This window comes from Homarus americanus, unplaced genomic scaffold, assembly GCF_018991925.1.
Source record: "Homarus americanus isolate GMGI-L3 unplaced genomic scaffold, GMGI_Hamer_2.0 scaffold41027, whole genome shotgun sequence".
NCBI lineage: Eukaryota > Metazoa > Arthropoda > Malacostraca > Decapoda > Nephropidae > Homarus > Homarus americanus.
This window is the reverse complement of record NW_024745073.1, coordinates 3,412,069-3,427,172: the sequence shown is the minus strand read 5'-3', so window position 1 is coordinate 3,427,172 and position 15,104 is coordinate 3,412,069. Positions and strand designations below refer to the sequence as shown.

Sequence of the window (15,104 nt, the reverse complement as noted above, 5' to 3'; positions counted from 1 at the left end):
GCTTTGACAGTAGAGTAACACAATTTATAGGAATTTAATGTAAGTGCTGTTGACATTCATTTATTGGTTGTTTTACATTTAACTACACAGGTGTCTATATATTCAGACCAGATTCAAATGTTGGTTGGGTTGGTGACATGTGAAGGGGTGAGCGGAGGGCACCAAGAATCACGGTTGGGCTGGGATGGTAAGTTTAATTCTTCATCACAAATATTTATTGCCTACCAAAACAGATAAATCTCACCAAGAAATCGACCAGTGTTGAAGGTGATATATGATCATGTTAATTAATCCCTTCCTTATATTTTTATAGCTATTTTATTCTGGCTGCCACCAGACGATTTTATTCAGCCGGGGAAATTCCATCTCGTAATCAATTTGTTAAACAAAACTTCGCTGCTTCTACATCTTTGCTCATAAATGCCCCCTTCTGCAAAGGAACTCCTTACTTAGAACATAATTCATCCCCCTCTTTCCCGCTCACTAGTGAACGCTAAGTGGTAAACTCAAGCGTGAAGCCAACTGTACCTATAAAAAGCGTTGTAGCTGAGCTAACCTCATGTGTACAACGAGCGGTCACTTGGCTTTTAAATTTTATATCAATGAATTCACTTGAAACACCGCAATTCAGTGTTCCTTGTCTCTCATATTCGCATAACACATGAACCACGACAGTACAAGATATTCGTGAACTGGTCGACTCTCCTTCCTTCAGTGACACAGAAGCTAAGTCAAACAAGTGATAGTAAGTTACGATCGCGAATTTTACTTTAATATTGCAAACACCGCGCAGAAATGTAACCTGGAATTTATATCACGTCTGAGGAGAATGTACTTAAGATACCCGGGGACAAGCGAGGACGGATCTAAGACAAGGGTACACGAGAACTGAACACCTATAATGGGTTACACGATATAGGTGATATCTAGGACCGAGTACTGACTAGAAACTCCAAAGTTCAACCTCTCAGACGCGACATCCAAAGAGAGAGAGAGAGAGAGAGAGCTACCGACAACCACTACCACCATCATCACCACCTACACTATCACCACCACCTCGACTACCACTAAATACCCTGGGTCCACCACTAGCTACACCACTACCACCACCTGCACCACCACCACCACCACCTCCCATCCCCTTCTCCACCCACCTCCCTCCCCACAATAGAAGATTACTCTCCATTTCCCTCCGTTCTACAGCTCTTAGTTAATTTACGACGCTCTTATAGAATACCACGTTGCCACAGTCAGCGTGTAAATCATCCCTCCGTTGTAGTGGAGTGGTATTACGTCCCTCAACTGAAGCTTTGTTTTACGACGACAAGGCATTTAAATTTATGCCAACCCGCCCATATTTAGCTCGTGGACTTGCCCTGTACTTCCCCGGAGACGAGGTCGTAAAAGTGAGAGATTTGTCCGGCAGATATTCTTCTCTTCATTATGTCTCGTGTGTTTGAACATTAATTAGCATTTACTTGTAAGGTAAATTTGTGTATGGAAGGATGGTTTGTTTATTTATCTAGCGAGGGAGGTAGGGAAGAGGACGAAGGAGATGATTCCTGTAAATCTAGCCTGTATCCCTGTAAATCTAGCCTGTATCCCTGTAAATCTAGCTTGTATCCCTGTCAATCTAGCCTGTATCCTGTAAATCTAGCCTGTATCCCTGTAAATCTAGCCTGTATCCCTGTAAATCTAGCTTGTATCCCTGTAAATCCACCCTGTATCCCTGTCAATCTAGCCTGTATCCCTGTAAATCTAGCTTGTATCCCTGTCAATCTAGCTTGTATCCCTGTAAATCCACCCTGTATCCCTGTCAATCTAGCTTGTATCCCTGTAAATCCACCCTGTATCCCTGTCAATCTAGCTTGTATCCCTGTAAATCCACGCTGTATCCCTGTCAATCTAGCTTGTATCCCTGTAAATCCACCCTGTATCCCTGTAAATCTACCTTTTATCTCCTGTAAGTCTCTATAAATGTCTGTAAATTTATCAAGCATCCCCATAAACGTTACTTGTTTCCCTTTTCAATTGAAGCTGCCTGTATCCCCTGTATCTCCTTGCATCTCTGTATCTTCTTGTATCGTCTCTGTATCCCCGTATCTTCTTCTATCTCCCCTGTATCTTCTTGTATCTTTCCTGTATCCCGTATCTCCGAGTATATCCATTGTATCCTTGACTATTGTGACAAATCCATCTTCTGCCTCATAGTTTTCGTCTTTTCAGAAAAATCCAATTATATTAATGTTTGTCGTCTGACGAGAAATATGTTAGGTATAAGGTGGTGGGGGTGTTGGGGGTGGGGGTTGGTTGGAGTGTGGAGTTGGTGGGGTGTGGGGTTAGTGGGGGTTGGTGGGGTGTGGGGGGTTAGTGGGGGTGTGGGGGTTGGTGGGGGTGTGGAGTGTTTTGGGGTGGTGGGGGGGGGTGTTGAGGTGGTGGGGGTGTGTGGGGGCGTGGTAGGAGGGGCGACGACCCAACTCCCAGACCATGACAATAAGGTTTATGTATCATGAAACGTGACTCAAACACCCAACGCGTCCCTAAGTGACGTTCATCTGTTTTGACACAAGCTATTAACAAATAACAAGGGAGAGAGGTTGACATCTTCCTCTTGTTTTTCATCCATTTTCCTCTGCGTGTTTTCAGCCGTCTGGAATTATTTTACAACTTTTTCTCCTCACCGCTCCAGATATCTTTTTCTTATTTCCTGTATGTGTTGTAATCTTATAAACTTTGTTGGAGGTCTGAATAATGTAAATTTTAGAAACAGCTCTGGCACGGCAGACGAGGAACACCATCACCCCCCATCATGCCTCGCTCACCTCCACTCTCTGTTGGAAATGTTACTTCCTCTCCTGCCCTCTGTGTTGACGCCTTCTTCTCACCTTCTCTCCATAATTAACCACCCTCGATATGCTGCTAATACTATACGCCAAGAAATGATCTGTAACTGAACTATTTGTAGAAAGAAGAAAGAGTCCATCATGGTGAGTGAGACGAGAAGAACGAAAAGGAACTGTAGCGAACACAAACTTGTGGGAATTTGTTTGTAGTGCAGGTGGGCCGGTCTGATTGACGAAAGTTGAGCCGACGTACAACATAAAGGCCACTTAAGACCAGATACATCAGCTGCTAAGTTTCCCAACTTCACATTTCTTTCCATTTTTTATCGGCAAACAATGTAAATAATCCCATCCTTCTAGTGCCGAAGCTTTAAAATCACAATTTATATATTCGGGCGCGCATGAAGCCCCACTTCAACACCTGCATATCCTCTTTTATTCTTCCAGAATTTGGATTGTTGTGGGGAGTTTTGATGAGGAGCGGCTATGACGGGGCGCGCGCCGACCGTCCTCAACATTCAACATGCACGGGAATTGGTGTTGACGGAGCAACAGGTCACACATTCACTGCTCCAGATTACTGAGGCCGAGGGGCAGAGGCGCCGGCGCGAGGCTCACGGCTGGTAATGACTCTGTACTTGTGTTACTCACTTTTATAGGGCGGGAGCTGCTGCCAGTGTGCTGCTGGTTGGCTGGTGTTTCCAGCCCTGCCAAACACGATTTGCCTACGTGTCGATGCTTCTTCTGCCATTGGTATTTTTATTTATCTCCATTTTGTGCAGGGCGTGTTGTTGGCTGTGTGCTCTTGAGTGTTTGCTGTGTGTGTGTGTGTACCTTTCCTTGCGCACGTGTTTGTGTCTATGTGAGTTTTTGTATCCGTGATATAGATAATTTCATGAATCTATCTCTATCTAGAGATGTTTCCTTTGTTTTTGTTATTGTTGTTTTACTGATTCAATTACGCTTTACCTTAAGGCCTTTGTCCCTTACGTGTTATTTCCTAGTACAGAAATTACACTTGATCTTTACCCCTCCTCAACCTTACCTGTTCATAACCTCACCTCCTCTCACCTCACCTCCACTCACACTCCCCCTCTCCAGTTCCTTTTCAACCCCTTCCCACTCTCCAGTTCCTTTTCAACCCCTTCCCACTCTCCAGTTCCTTTTCAACCCCTACCCACTCTCCAGTTCCTTTTCAACCCCTTCCCACTCTCCAGTTACTTTTCAACCCCTTCCCACTCTCCAGTTACTTTTCAGCCTCTGTCTCTCCCTCTTCAGTTCCTTTCCTTTTTTCCCCCAATCGTTTCCAATAACCCTTTTAACTCTCCCCAAAAACCCAGCTGTTCTTTTTTTTTTTAGTCAACGTGTTTTCTATCCAATTCAATCCTTCCTCTAGCCTCCATCTTCTATTTCTATCCCCCATCCCCTAGTACAGGTAACTGTTTGTGAAGGTTTATTTTACTGTTCTTAACTACAGTACTAATATATCAGACTATCTTTTTTAATTTATTTTTTATTCTTTTCAATCATTTCAAGAATCCTTTCCATTATTATTCTTTATTCTTCTACTATTTTTGTTAATATTCAATCGTCACTATTATGCTTTAAATTTTCTCCCTTCCTACATCCCTTCCTTCCTCCCTCTCTCTCTTCTTCCTTCCTACACCTCCTTACCTTCCTCCCATTACCTCCTATATCCCCTTCCCTTCCTCCCCTTACCTCATATACCGCCTTCTCTTCCCCCCCTTCCCTTACCTCCTGCACCCTTCCCTTCCTCCCCTACCTCCTACGCCACCTCCCTTCATCCATTCATTCCTCTATTAATTTCTTTATATCATATAACGTAGTGAACACCCCTCATCCCCCATCTTCTCCTCTTCTTCATGGGTATTTTTTTTGTTTGACTGTTTTGTTTTGTTTTCTGTTCCTCACACTGCCTCACAGCCTTCTATCTTTGTTGTTGTTATTTGTTTTGTTTTGTTTTGTATTTGTCTTGTTTTGATGTTCTCTATCTTTTCCACTTAGTTGGTGGTGGTGAGTGGGTGGTGGTGGTTGGTGGTGGTGGTGGTGGTGATAGTGGTAATTGGTGGTGGTGGTTGGTGGTAGTGGTGGTGGTAGTGGTGGTTGGTGGTGGTGATAGTAGTGGTGGTGGTGGTGGTGGTGGTGGTGGAGTGGACACCTAACATGGGTCGACATAGGTCCAGCAGGTCACGTGTCTCATGATCAGGCGGTGAAAGGAGATGCCGGCCCCGTCAGCTCGCCCCCTTGCCCATCAACGTCGCTAGCTATTTATTTGTCCCTCGCCACTCTGAAGAAGACGAGCAGCGCGAGATGGGAAAGAAGGGGGGAGGGGATAGAAGGAGGGTGTGGAATTAGGGAAGATGGAGGCAGGGGTGTTGAGGGATGAAGGAAGGGATGATAGAAAGAATGGAAGGAGGAGGGAGAAGGGGGAGGATTAAGAAGGTGGGAGTGGTGGATGGGTGATGAGGAGGGGAGGGGAGGGGAGGGAGGAAGAGGTAGAGGGGGTGAATTGGGAAGTGGAGGGAGGAAGAGGTGTGAGGGAAGTAAGGGAGGGGGTGGAAGGGTAGGGGAAGGGGGTATTGGAAGGCTGATGGAAGGGGGGGAGGAGGGGTGAGGAAAGGGCAGATATTAAAGAGAAAACTTGATAAAAAGATGTGCGAGAGAGAGAGAGAGAGAGAGACGATTACTATAAAACCTAACAATTAAACTTCTTAAATCTGAGGTACAAACAACGGTAATAAAGAAATACCTAGTTTGAAGGTGTCGTGTGTGTGTGTGTGTGTGTGTGAAGATGAGGCGTTTAAGTTCGTATACAGTCTTAAAATTTAATGACATGACAAAACACACACACACACACACACACACACACACACACACACACACACACATACACATACACACACACACCTGACTATGAACCTATGACATGACTTCCTCATTTCAGGCTAATTTGTTGATGGTTTTGATGGCATGGTAATAAAACGCGAGTAGATTATACTGATCTAGATGACTGTTTAAAACTATATTTTACTGTTTCACTTAACACTGGTGGAATGAGTGGGAGGGATATACAGATTGAAATAATACTGTAGGCCTAAGTGTACCAGGCAGTTCACCATAGGCCTATTGCGATTTTCTTTTATTTCCCTGTCTATCATTAATACCAGTCTTACCTCACATTTTTGTTTTGTTTTCCTTTAATGTTGCTACAAATCACGAATTCCTTCTTAGTGTTAGCAATCTCAGACAGAGCTTGGATTTCCCTAACCCACTCATTCACCTTTCCCGTTACGTACTCGGTCTTGAAGTCCGCCGTGCCGATTACTGCGCCTAGGTATCTTTGGCCGTCCTTTGTTATTTTGATCTCACTTCCACCGAACACGTATTTCTACTACTACTACTACTACTACTACTACTACCCTGGGCCCCCTGCTTCACACCACTTTAGAGATCTGTAAGTGTGGTTTTTGTTTTTTATGTTGAAGTCTTCATTAATATCCTCCCTCCCACCTGCCGCTTGTACTCCACGCCCCTTTGTACCTACCCCCTTTCCCCCCTCTTCCTACTCCCTACTCCTACCCCCCCACATACCTTCCGTATTCACTCCTTCCACCTTCCCCTTACCTATTCATCCTCCCCTACCCATCCCTTCCCCTACTCCTTTCCCCTCCCCCTTCCTTATTCCCCCTACTCTCCCACCTCCCCACTCTCCCCCCTGTCCCTTGCCTCCTCCTGACATACTGCAAATGCAACCCAGAAAACCTCCACCATCCCGCTCAAGTTTTTGAATAAGACGACACAGCTACGCGATAAATATCAGAGTTTCATAAAAGGACAAGCATTCTAATTTTTCCCCTAAGACATAAACGATAATTTCTGATGAAGTTTGACAGAAAGAAGCAATTAATATCCGACTTTGATAAAAGATCGGACCGTCCTCACTTTTCCAGGATAACTGACTAATTCTGGGTGACGAACGGCCGACTTATCCGGCGCAGTTGGCCCCGGTGCGAATTTTTACACGACTTTTAAACTGATGCGCCATACGAGTCAGACAAACTTTTGAAAATGGCCGATTATTCATGTTATTTTCCATTGGAGGAAGCGGTAAAGTTTCCAGTTCAAAAAGCATGTGATTAGTGTCCCTCGAAGTTAGTTTTAAAAAGACAGGAGAGATCATATGTCTCAGTAAATATTTGTTTTTGAATTCGTAGGGGGGGGGGGGTGGCAACAGGAGGTGGGCGCGGAACTTTTCATCGAGGTGATCAGTGCCGCGCGAGACACCTCCTCAACACACTAACTTCACTTCCCCACAAGAGATAAGAAAGTCATCATTACTCTTCACAAAAATATATATATATCTATATATATTTATCGTAATATCAACACAGCAATTAATCACCATTATATACACAATTTGGTTAATGCCTCAAGAAATTGTCTTTCCTTCCATTAGTTTGTCGTCTGTAAATATATCACACTGAAAAGGTAAAATAACCTGTTCTCTCCCTCCATCACTAACAAGATTTATAGATTTCTTATTTTCCCATTGACATAACCTAAAGACTATAGTGTTTGTAGGTTGAGGCTAAACAGGGTGATCCAATTTGTCTAGGGAGGTCAGTAGGAGTGGCTTAGACTCTCTGTGTTTGTATGTTTATCTATAGGCTCACACGTATCTGGGAAGGTCAGGTGGGGGGTTGGGGGGGGAGATGAGTGGTGTCTATATATCAATAATGTTTACATAAGACCCCTGAAGATCTTGTATATATATTATGTTTTCTGTCATTAAAACGCCAATGAAAAAAAAAATACAATGTTTGGTTATGTGTATAAAGCTTAACTCATACTCTAGAGAAATCGGAGTTAAACGAAGTGAAAGTACAACATCGTCATCACTATTTAACGGCGAAAAATTGTCAGGTGGGGTAAGTTCCTGAGCGTGGAATGAGTGACTGGATATCGATGAAGAAATATTTAAACCAGGTAAAGATAAAGGCCGCCACTGCTTGAAGGTGATGGAGAGAAGTAAAAGAATATGCACACCAAAGAAAGGAAGAAAGAAAGAAAGAACACTAAAGAGAGAAGAATGGATGAAAAGGGGACATAGGAGAGGGGGGAAAAAGTGGATAACATAGTCCAAAAGTTTGTCCAAGGAAAAGGAGGATGTCAAGGAGTTGGTAATGACAAAAGGAGAACGTGAATGAGACGCAGTGGAAGAGATAAGATGGTGAGAGAAGAAAAAAAATAATTCAACGAGGTGAGAATAAAGTGAGAAGGGTTAAGGAAACAGGTAAAGAAAGGTAAGGGAACGGAGGATCTTGGAGAGAGACGTTTTGGGAGATAGGAGCTGAGGAGTGTGGAAGAATGGGGGCGTAGGATTTCTGAAGGGTAGGAAGGATGTTCTACGGAAACTATAAGTGCGAAGGATAAACTCTAAGGATATTAAGAGGATGGGAAGATGATTTTGTGATGGTTAGTATGAGGGAAGGTGTTTTGGAGGGTTGATGGAAGATGTTTTGGAGGGGTGATGGAAGGTGTTTTGGAGGGGTGATGGAAGATGTTTTGGAGGGTTGATGGAAGATGTTTTGGAGGGGTGATGGAAGATGTTTTGGAGGGGTGATGGAAGGTGTTTTGGAGGGTGATGGAGATGTTTTGGAGGTTGATGGAAGATGTTTTGGAGGGTTGATGGAAGATGTTTTGGAGGGTTGATGGAAGGAGGTGTTTTGGAGGGTGATGGAAGATGTTTTGGAGGGTGAGGGAAGGTGTTTTGGAGGGGTGATGGAAGGTGTTTTGGAGGGGTGATGGAAGATGTTTTGGAGGGGTGATGGAAGAATGGAGGGGCATAAAAGTGCGGAGGTAAGTAGGAGGAGGAAAATGATGATGGGGAGACGGGAGGAAGTGGAGGAGGAAGAGGATTAGGGTGAGGATTAAATGAGAAGAAATGTAACAAAAACAAAACAAAATGGAGGAGAAGGAGGAGGAGAAAGGTGAGGAGGATATAGAAAGGGAATGGGATAGGTGGGAAGGAGTGGGAGAGGTGGAAAGGGTAAGATTGGAGAATGGAGGAGAGGAAAGGAGAGAGTGGAAAAGCGAGTGAGATAGTGGAAGGAGGAAGGGAAGGAGGGAGTGAAAAGGTAGGAGGGAAGGAGAGAGGAGGGAAGAAAGGAAAGAAGATAGAGAGGGAGGGAGTGAGGAGACGGGAAGGAGTGAGGAAGAGGGGGAAAGGGAGGGAAATAGAGAAGGGGGAATGAGTGAGGAAGATGGAGGGAGGGAGTGAGGAAGATGGAGGGAGGGAGCGAGGGAGGGAGGGAGTGAGGGAGGGAGGGAGCGAGGGAGGGTGAGAGGAGGGAGAGAGGAAGCGGGAGGGTGTCACCATAACCGTAACTCCACACTAAGCTGGTAGTCACAGTAACTTTCATCAGGCCATCTTCATGATCTTTTTAGGAGATCACCTCCTGGCCCGCCACTGTTTAAGCTGCCTGAGTTAATGTTATAGTACCATTACACTTCTGCTGGTGCCCTGAAGTAATGGCCGGGGATATTACGTATTTCACAACTACTGAATTTCAATGAATAATACATTCTACATTAAGAGCTTCAGAACTCATTTACCAGATTATCTTAAGCTCGCAATTTTTTTTTTTACTTTTTATTTAGGTTCGTAGTTGCTGTGTGTGTATTATATCACGTAACTAATAACGAAGTAGAATTAACAGTAGGTGTTTATGACTAACTCTTATAATTACTAAATGTGTAAATATGAATAAGATTTTTTTATTTTGGGGGGGAGAATTTTTTTTATTATTCTTTACATTCTAAAGTTTTGACGAGTTCGGCCCCTCTGCTCTCTCACACATGGTGAGGCGTCAGTTGATGGACGCTCTAAAATAGTTATCCCTCCGTCCACCATTAAAAGAAAATGGTCCATTGTCCCCTGACGTGTGAAACTCTCCGGCAATCACCCACCGTGTTTCACAGTCATCGTCCACCCCGTGTGATTTCCTCTCTCTCTCTCTCTCTCTCTCTCTCTCTCTCTCTCTCTCTCTTTCTCTCTCGTTATTGCAATATTAGATATACAAAACAGTTTCCTGATACGTATATTGTGATTCAAATTGACGAAAACACTGAACTTCAATCCGTGATACAACAGACAGATTTAACTACTGTACTGTCCTTCGCTAGTGGTAATAATAATAATAACAATAATAATAATAATAATAATAATATTAATAACAGAAAATAACAATAATAACAAAATAACCCGAGTATAGACAATAAATAAAAAATATATATAAATTAACGAATAAATATTTCTAGTCTTAAGATAATATATAGAGAAAAATATTCATTGATATATATATGGAAAAGTGAATCTATCTTATGGGAATAAATTGTGTAAATATTCAACTACAATACCCGCTTAAAGACCTATATAACACGGAGATAATAAGCATTTTATTCTATATACTTTATTTATCGAAGTAATGTATAAATTTTAATAATCTGTTTCTTAAGTAATGTATTTTTATTAGTATTATTCTTGTGTTAGTTAGTGTATTTTGTCTTGTTAAAATTTTGTTATATGAGGTGTATGTGTGTATGTGTGTGTGTGTGTGTGTATGTGTGTGTGTGTGTGTGTGTGTGTGTGTGTGTATGTCTATCTACTTATCTATCTATCTATCTATTTTTTTTCTTGTTTTTATATCTTCTCTCTCTCTCTCTCTCTCTCTCTCTTTTCCGTCTGGCCTAAATTCCTTCATGTTTTCTTTATCTGTTTCTAACCATTTTCTCTTATCTACAACTTCTCTCTTTCCCTCGTTTTCTCTCTGTATATCTCAATATTTCTCATTCTCTCACAATTATACCTTTATTTATTTTTCTCTATTTATCCCTTTCTTTCGGTGTCATTCTTTCCTTCTTTCTCTCTCTAATTCGGTCTCTCTCTCTCTAATTCGGTCTCTCTCTCTCTCTCTCTCTCTCTCTCTCTCTCTCTCTCTCGTCCTGTTAACAAGTAATTAACTCAATACAGAAAATACTAACGAGTTTGATGAATGAATTATATAGGGCTGAGTTTATTACTTTGCCTTGGAAACTCTTTGGTAAATAGTAGTAGTAGTAGTAGTAATAGTACAATAGTAGTATTAATACAATAGTAGTAGTAGTACAGTAGTAGTAGTAGTACAGTAGTAGTAGTAGTAATAGTAGTAGTAGTAGTAGTAGTAGTAGTAGTAGTAGTAGTAATAGTAGTAGTAGTAGTAGTAGTAGTAGTGATGGTAATATTGGTAACTGTAATATCATTTATATAATCAGTTGATGATATAATTGTTATTTATTATTATTTTAATTATAATTATTTGTTAGCAATCTAGCCAGCAATAACCTCGATGTTATTGGTTACTAAATTCCGTCTAAAATATTTGGAATAATTTATTTTCGTTTATACCAATGAGATTTATGAGTGCCGGTAGAGGAGACGAAGGAGGTAGGGAAGGAACGAAGGAGACGGAGGGAGGTTGGGAAGGAGAGGGGGGAGGGGGTGTTCACCTCTCCATCAGGCGCTCTCTCTTTCGCGTGGTGGTCACCTGACGAAGGGTTTCCTGTGACGGAGGCCGTCCTTCACCCTCGCCGCCTCCTGGACACCCCCGTCGGAAACCCACCAACATGAAGACACACATAAACTTCCCCCCAACGCCCGGTCAGCCGCGCCCACACCCGTCTGTCTTTGCCCACCTCCCTGACTCTCTCTCTCTCTCTCTCTCTCTTACTTTTTCTCCTCATTTTATTCTTTTCCTTTCATAATCTAATGCATTGCTTTCATTGATATTGGGTATTTTACCTCCTCTTCTTCCTCCTCTTCTTCTTTCTCTTCCTCCTCCTCCTCCTCTTATTCCTCTTCCTTTTCATCCTCTTTTTCTTCTTCTTCTTCCTCCTCTTCCTCCTCCTCCTCCTCCTCCTCCTCTTCCTCTTCTTCTTCCTCCCCCTCTCCCTCCTTTCCCCCTCCTACTCTCCTGTTCTGTTGTCAACAACTACTCTCTGACACTGCCTTCCTCCTCCCCCTAATCCTCCTTCTCTCATAAAATTCTTCTTATTCTCTCATACTTCCCCTGCTTTCGTCTTCCCTCTCCCTATCTCCCACTTTATCTCTGTAACATATATCTCTTTACCCTCTAATTCTTCGTAATTCTCTTTCCCTGCCTTTCTCCCTCTCCATTCTTTGTATTTCCTCTATCTCCTTTCCTTCTATCCTCCTCTATCCCCACCTACTGTTTATCATGATCGATTTCTATTTTCATCTTGTGGTAATTCAAACTACAAGTGAAGTGTTTGATTATTTCCTAACCTAACCTAACCTAACTTAACCCTACCTGGCAGACTATTTATTTAATTTGAGCTCAACGTATAAAACAAGAAAAAATCAAACAAGAAGAAGAACGAGTCAGAAAGTACATCCTCGTTAAAAAAAAAAGTTAAGTCAGTCACTAAGTACCGAACACAGACTGACACTGATTAATAATAATAATAATAATAATAATAATAATAATAATAATAATAATAATAATAATAATTTAAATTTCACTAAAGTTTCATCTATTAAGAACCGATAATTAAAAATGGTATACTTAACACAGTATAACGTTGTGTGAATGATGCCAGACGAAAGAGGCTAAGGAGTTAAGAATGTCGTACTATGAAAGAATATCACTAAACAGACCCTGGAAAATCGTACAACTGACATGGGTCCTTTTCTTGAGGGGTTGAGAGGAGGAAGTTAAGGCACTGTTGATCGATAGTAGCTGGTAATATTTTCAGTATGGGTCTCTCCTGTCAGTCTGTCATGTCGTCTACGAGAATCAACAAGAAAGGCAGCTGTCAAAAGCCTCATTCATGTCATTATGATAGAAGGGAATTACAGGCTAAAATAAATTGTACCAACCTCACTTAGCGTCACATCTCAGCGACTAATGGTATTAATGTATTGATGATATAATAATTGTGATAATAAAAAGCAATATATAATCTCTATAGTAACTTGATAACCTATTTTTGTTTACTTTGTCAATCTGTCTTGTTTGTTTGTTTGTCTGTGATAATGAAACCATCAGGGTAGGGTAGGGTAGGGTAGGGTAGGGTAGGGTAGGTGAGATTGTGACCCCCCCCCCCAACCTCCCTACACCTACACCTACCAGCCAGTGTCACACTTGCCTTTCACTCTCAGGGATCCTCTGATTGGATACTTGTTAATGACGCCATGACCAACTGAAGTAAAAATGGGCAAAGTTACAGGAGGCAATCAGGTGGAAGAGTCGTCAGAAAGGGAAGTTTGCAGGGTACGTGAAATTTCCCCCTCCACCCCCTTCCTCCATTCTCTCCCTCTCTCTCTCTCTCTTTTCTCTCTCCATTTTCTATTCCTTCTCGTAACATCCCCTTCCACTTTTCCTTCAACCTCTCCTTTCCTAGCCTTTCTCCATCCTTCCTATCCTCTACTGTCCTCCTCTATGCTATACTCTCCGCCTCCTCTTCGTCCCTAACTCACCTCCTATTCCCTTTCTCTTCCTCATCCCTTCCACGGGGCCTTCTCCTACCTTCCACCTCTCCTTCTCTATACCCCATTGACCAACTAGGAGAAGGAATCTGGCTACCTCGTGCTGATATACATAGTGAACCCAAAGTTTAAATACCGATTGTTATCATACGTCTGGTAGAGAAGGACAAGATTACTGAAGGCGTATCGTACCGTGTTTACAGGTTGATAAAGTCCTCCTCTGCCTCCCAGCTATCGACGCCTAAATTTCTGAAAGAATTTGAGAAATATGATACTAAAGTTTGAATGGTTAGTGTAGCTGGTTGCATTAACAGATTCCCCTCCCCCCCCCCCACCTCGAGTGCTAATTGTCTTATTCGTAGTCATATTCGCAAGGTAAAATTTCGTCTCTCTCTCATTATTTGGATTATACATAGTCAGTAAAGGAAATGATTTACCATCACCCTTTAATCGACTCACCAGAAGTTAATAACATATACAGACATACACACAGTGAAGTATGTGGTGGTGTTGTTGGTGCAGGTTAAAAAAAAGAAGTGGGAAAGGAATGTTGAGGAATAATTGATAGTTAAAGAGAGAGAGAGAGAGAGAGAGAGAGAGAGAGAGAGAGAGAGAGAGAGAGAGAAATCAGCACCCCATTAACGGCTCCTCTCCCTCCTCCCCACATCAAACAAATCTTTACGGTAGGAAGGTCTTGATCTATATAAAGTGAAAGGTCATGTTTAATGATAATGGCAGACATTCAATGATTCATTTAATACTTTATTGGCCATGAAAATAATGAGGAGACGCTCGGGGATCTAATTGACTCTGGTGACTTACAGTTACCCAATGGTCAGAGACGCTGATTCATGGCTATTATATTATCATATCTGTTGTCAAGAGCATCTTACTAACTTTCTGAGAACATCATTTGTGTTGATTATTACGCAATGTTTTTCGCCTCGAGCTGCTTAAGTCTTTGAGAGAATTAACCCAGACTTGTCCATAATAGGTGGTGGATGTGGTTCTGATAGGCAGGAGGAACCCTTATGTACGGGGTCCCCTCTTGAGCTGAATACAATCGTCTAGCATTAGCCAAATAAAATAATAAAATTGGCGTCCTTGTAGTGAAGGGTTTAACAATCCTCTGCTCAATTGTTTTTGTTTTACAGTATGTATCAGCGATGAAAAACAACAACATATTTAGCATTAGTAACTATATTACCCACCACCAACATCATATAAATTCGTGTTCTTTTGTAACTTTGCTGTTTAATATTTGATTTTCTTTGCCGATGATAAGGAGTCTCATATGTGCAGAGTGAAAAATATAATTGAATGTCTTTGAATATTTCGGGTAACGTTGAAAATACTTAAGCCTTTGAGGACGAAGGAATCGAAGGTTAAACTTTGTGAAAATTCGCAATATAATGTTCGGAAGTGTAATAGTTGAAGACTTGAATAATTATAATCTGAAATCTCGAGAGTAATCATAGTTTACACTCAGCCGAAATTAATTACTCTCGTGACCTTGACCTTTAGCTGACCTCAAACTAGAACAAGATTAAACCAGGAACAACCTTAAATAGTTTACTGTGAGAATATACAAACCACAACATGATGTACAGTACACTCGCGCTCCCGTGGTGAAACTGAGTTCCGGGAACGAGTCTCCGAGCTTACACTGACTGGCATATGGTGAGGGTGTTTTT

General features: G+C 42.0%; 1 protein-coding gene across 1 annotated transcript; it reads right to left on the bottom strand.

Annotated features, from left to right (window-relative positions):
* Nucleotides 1–1,628: 1,628 nt before the first annotated feature.
* On the bottom strand, nucleotides 1,629–2,006 carry LOC121878493. Its single transcript, XM_042384749.1, has one exon. It carries the CDS (start codon nucleotides 2,004–2,006, stop codon nucleotides 1,629–1,631), a length of 378 nt encoding a protein of 125 aa, XP_042240683.1.
* Between the last annotated feature and the right edge of the window lie 13,098 nt (nucleotides 2,007–15,104).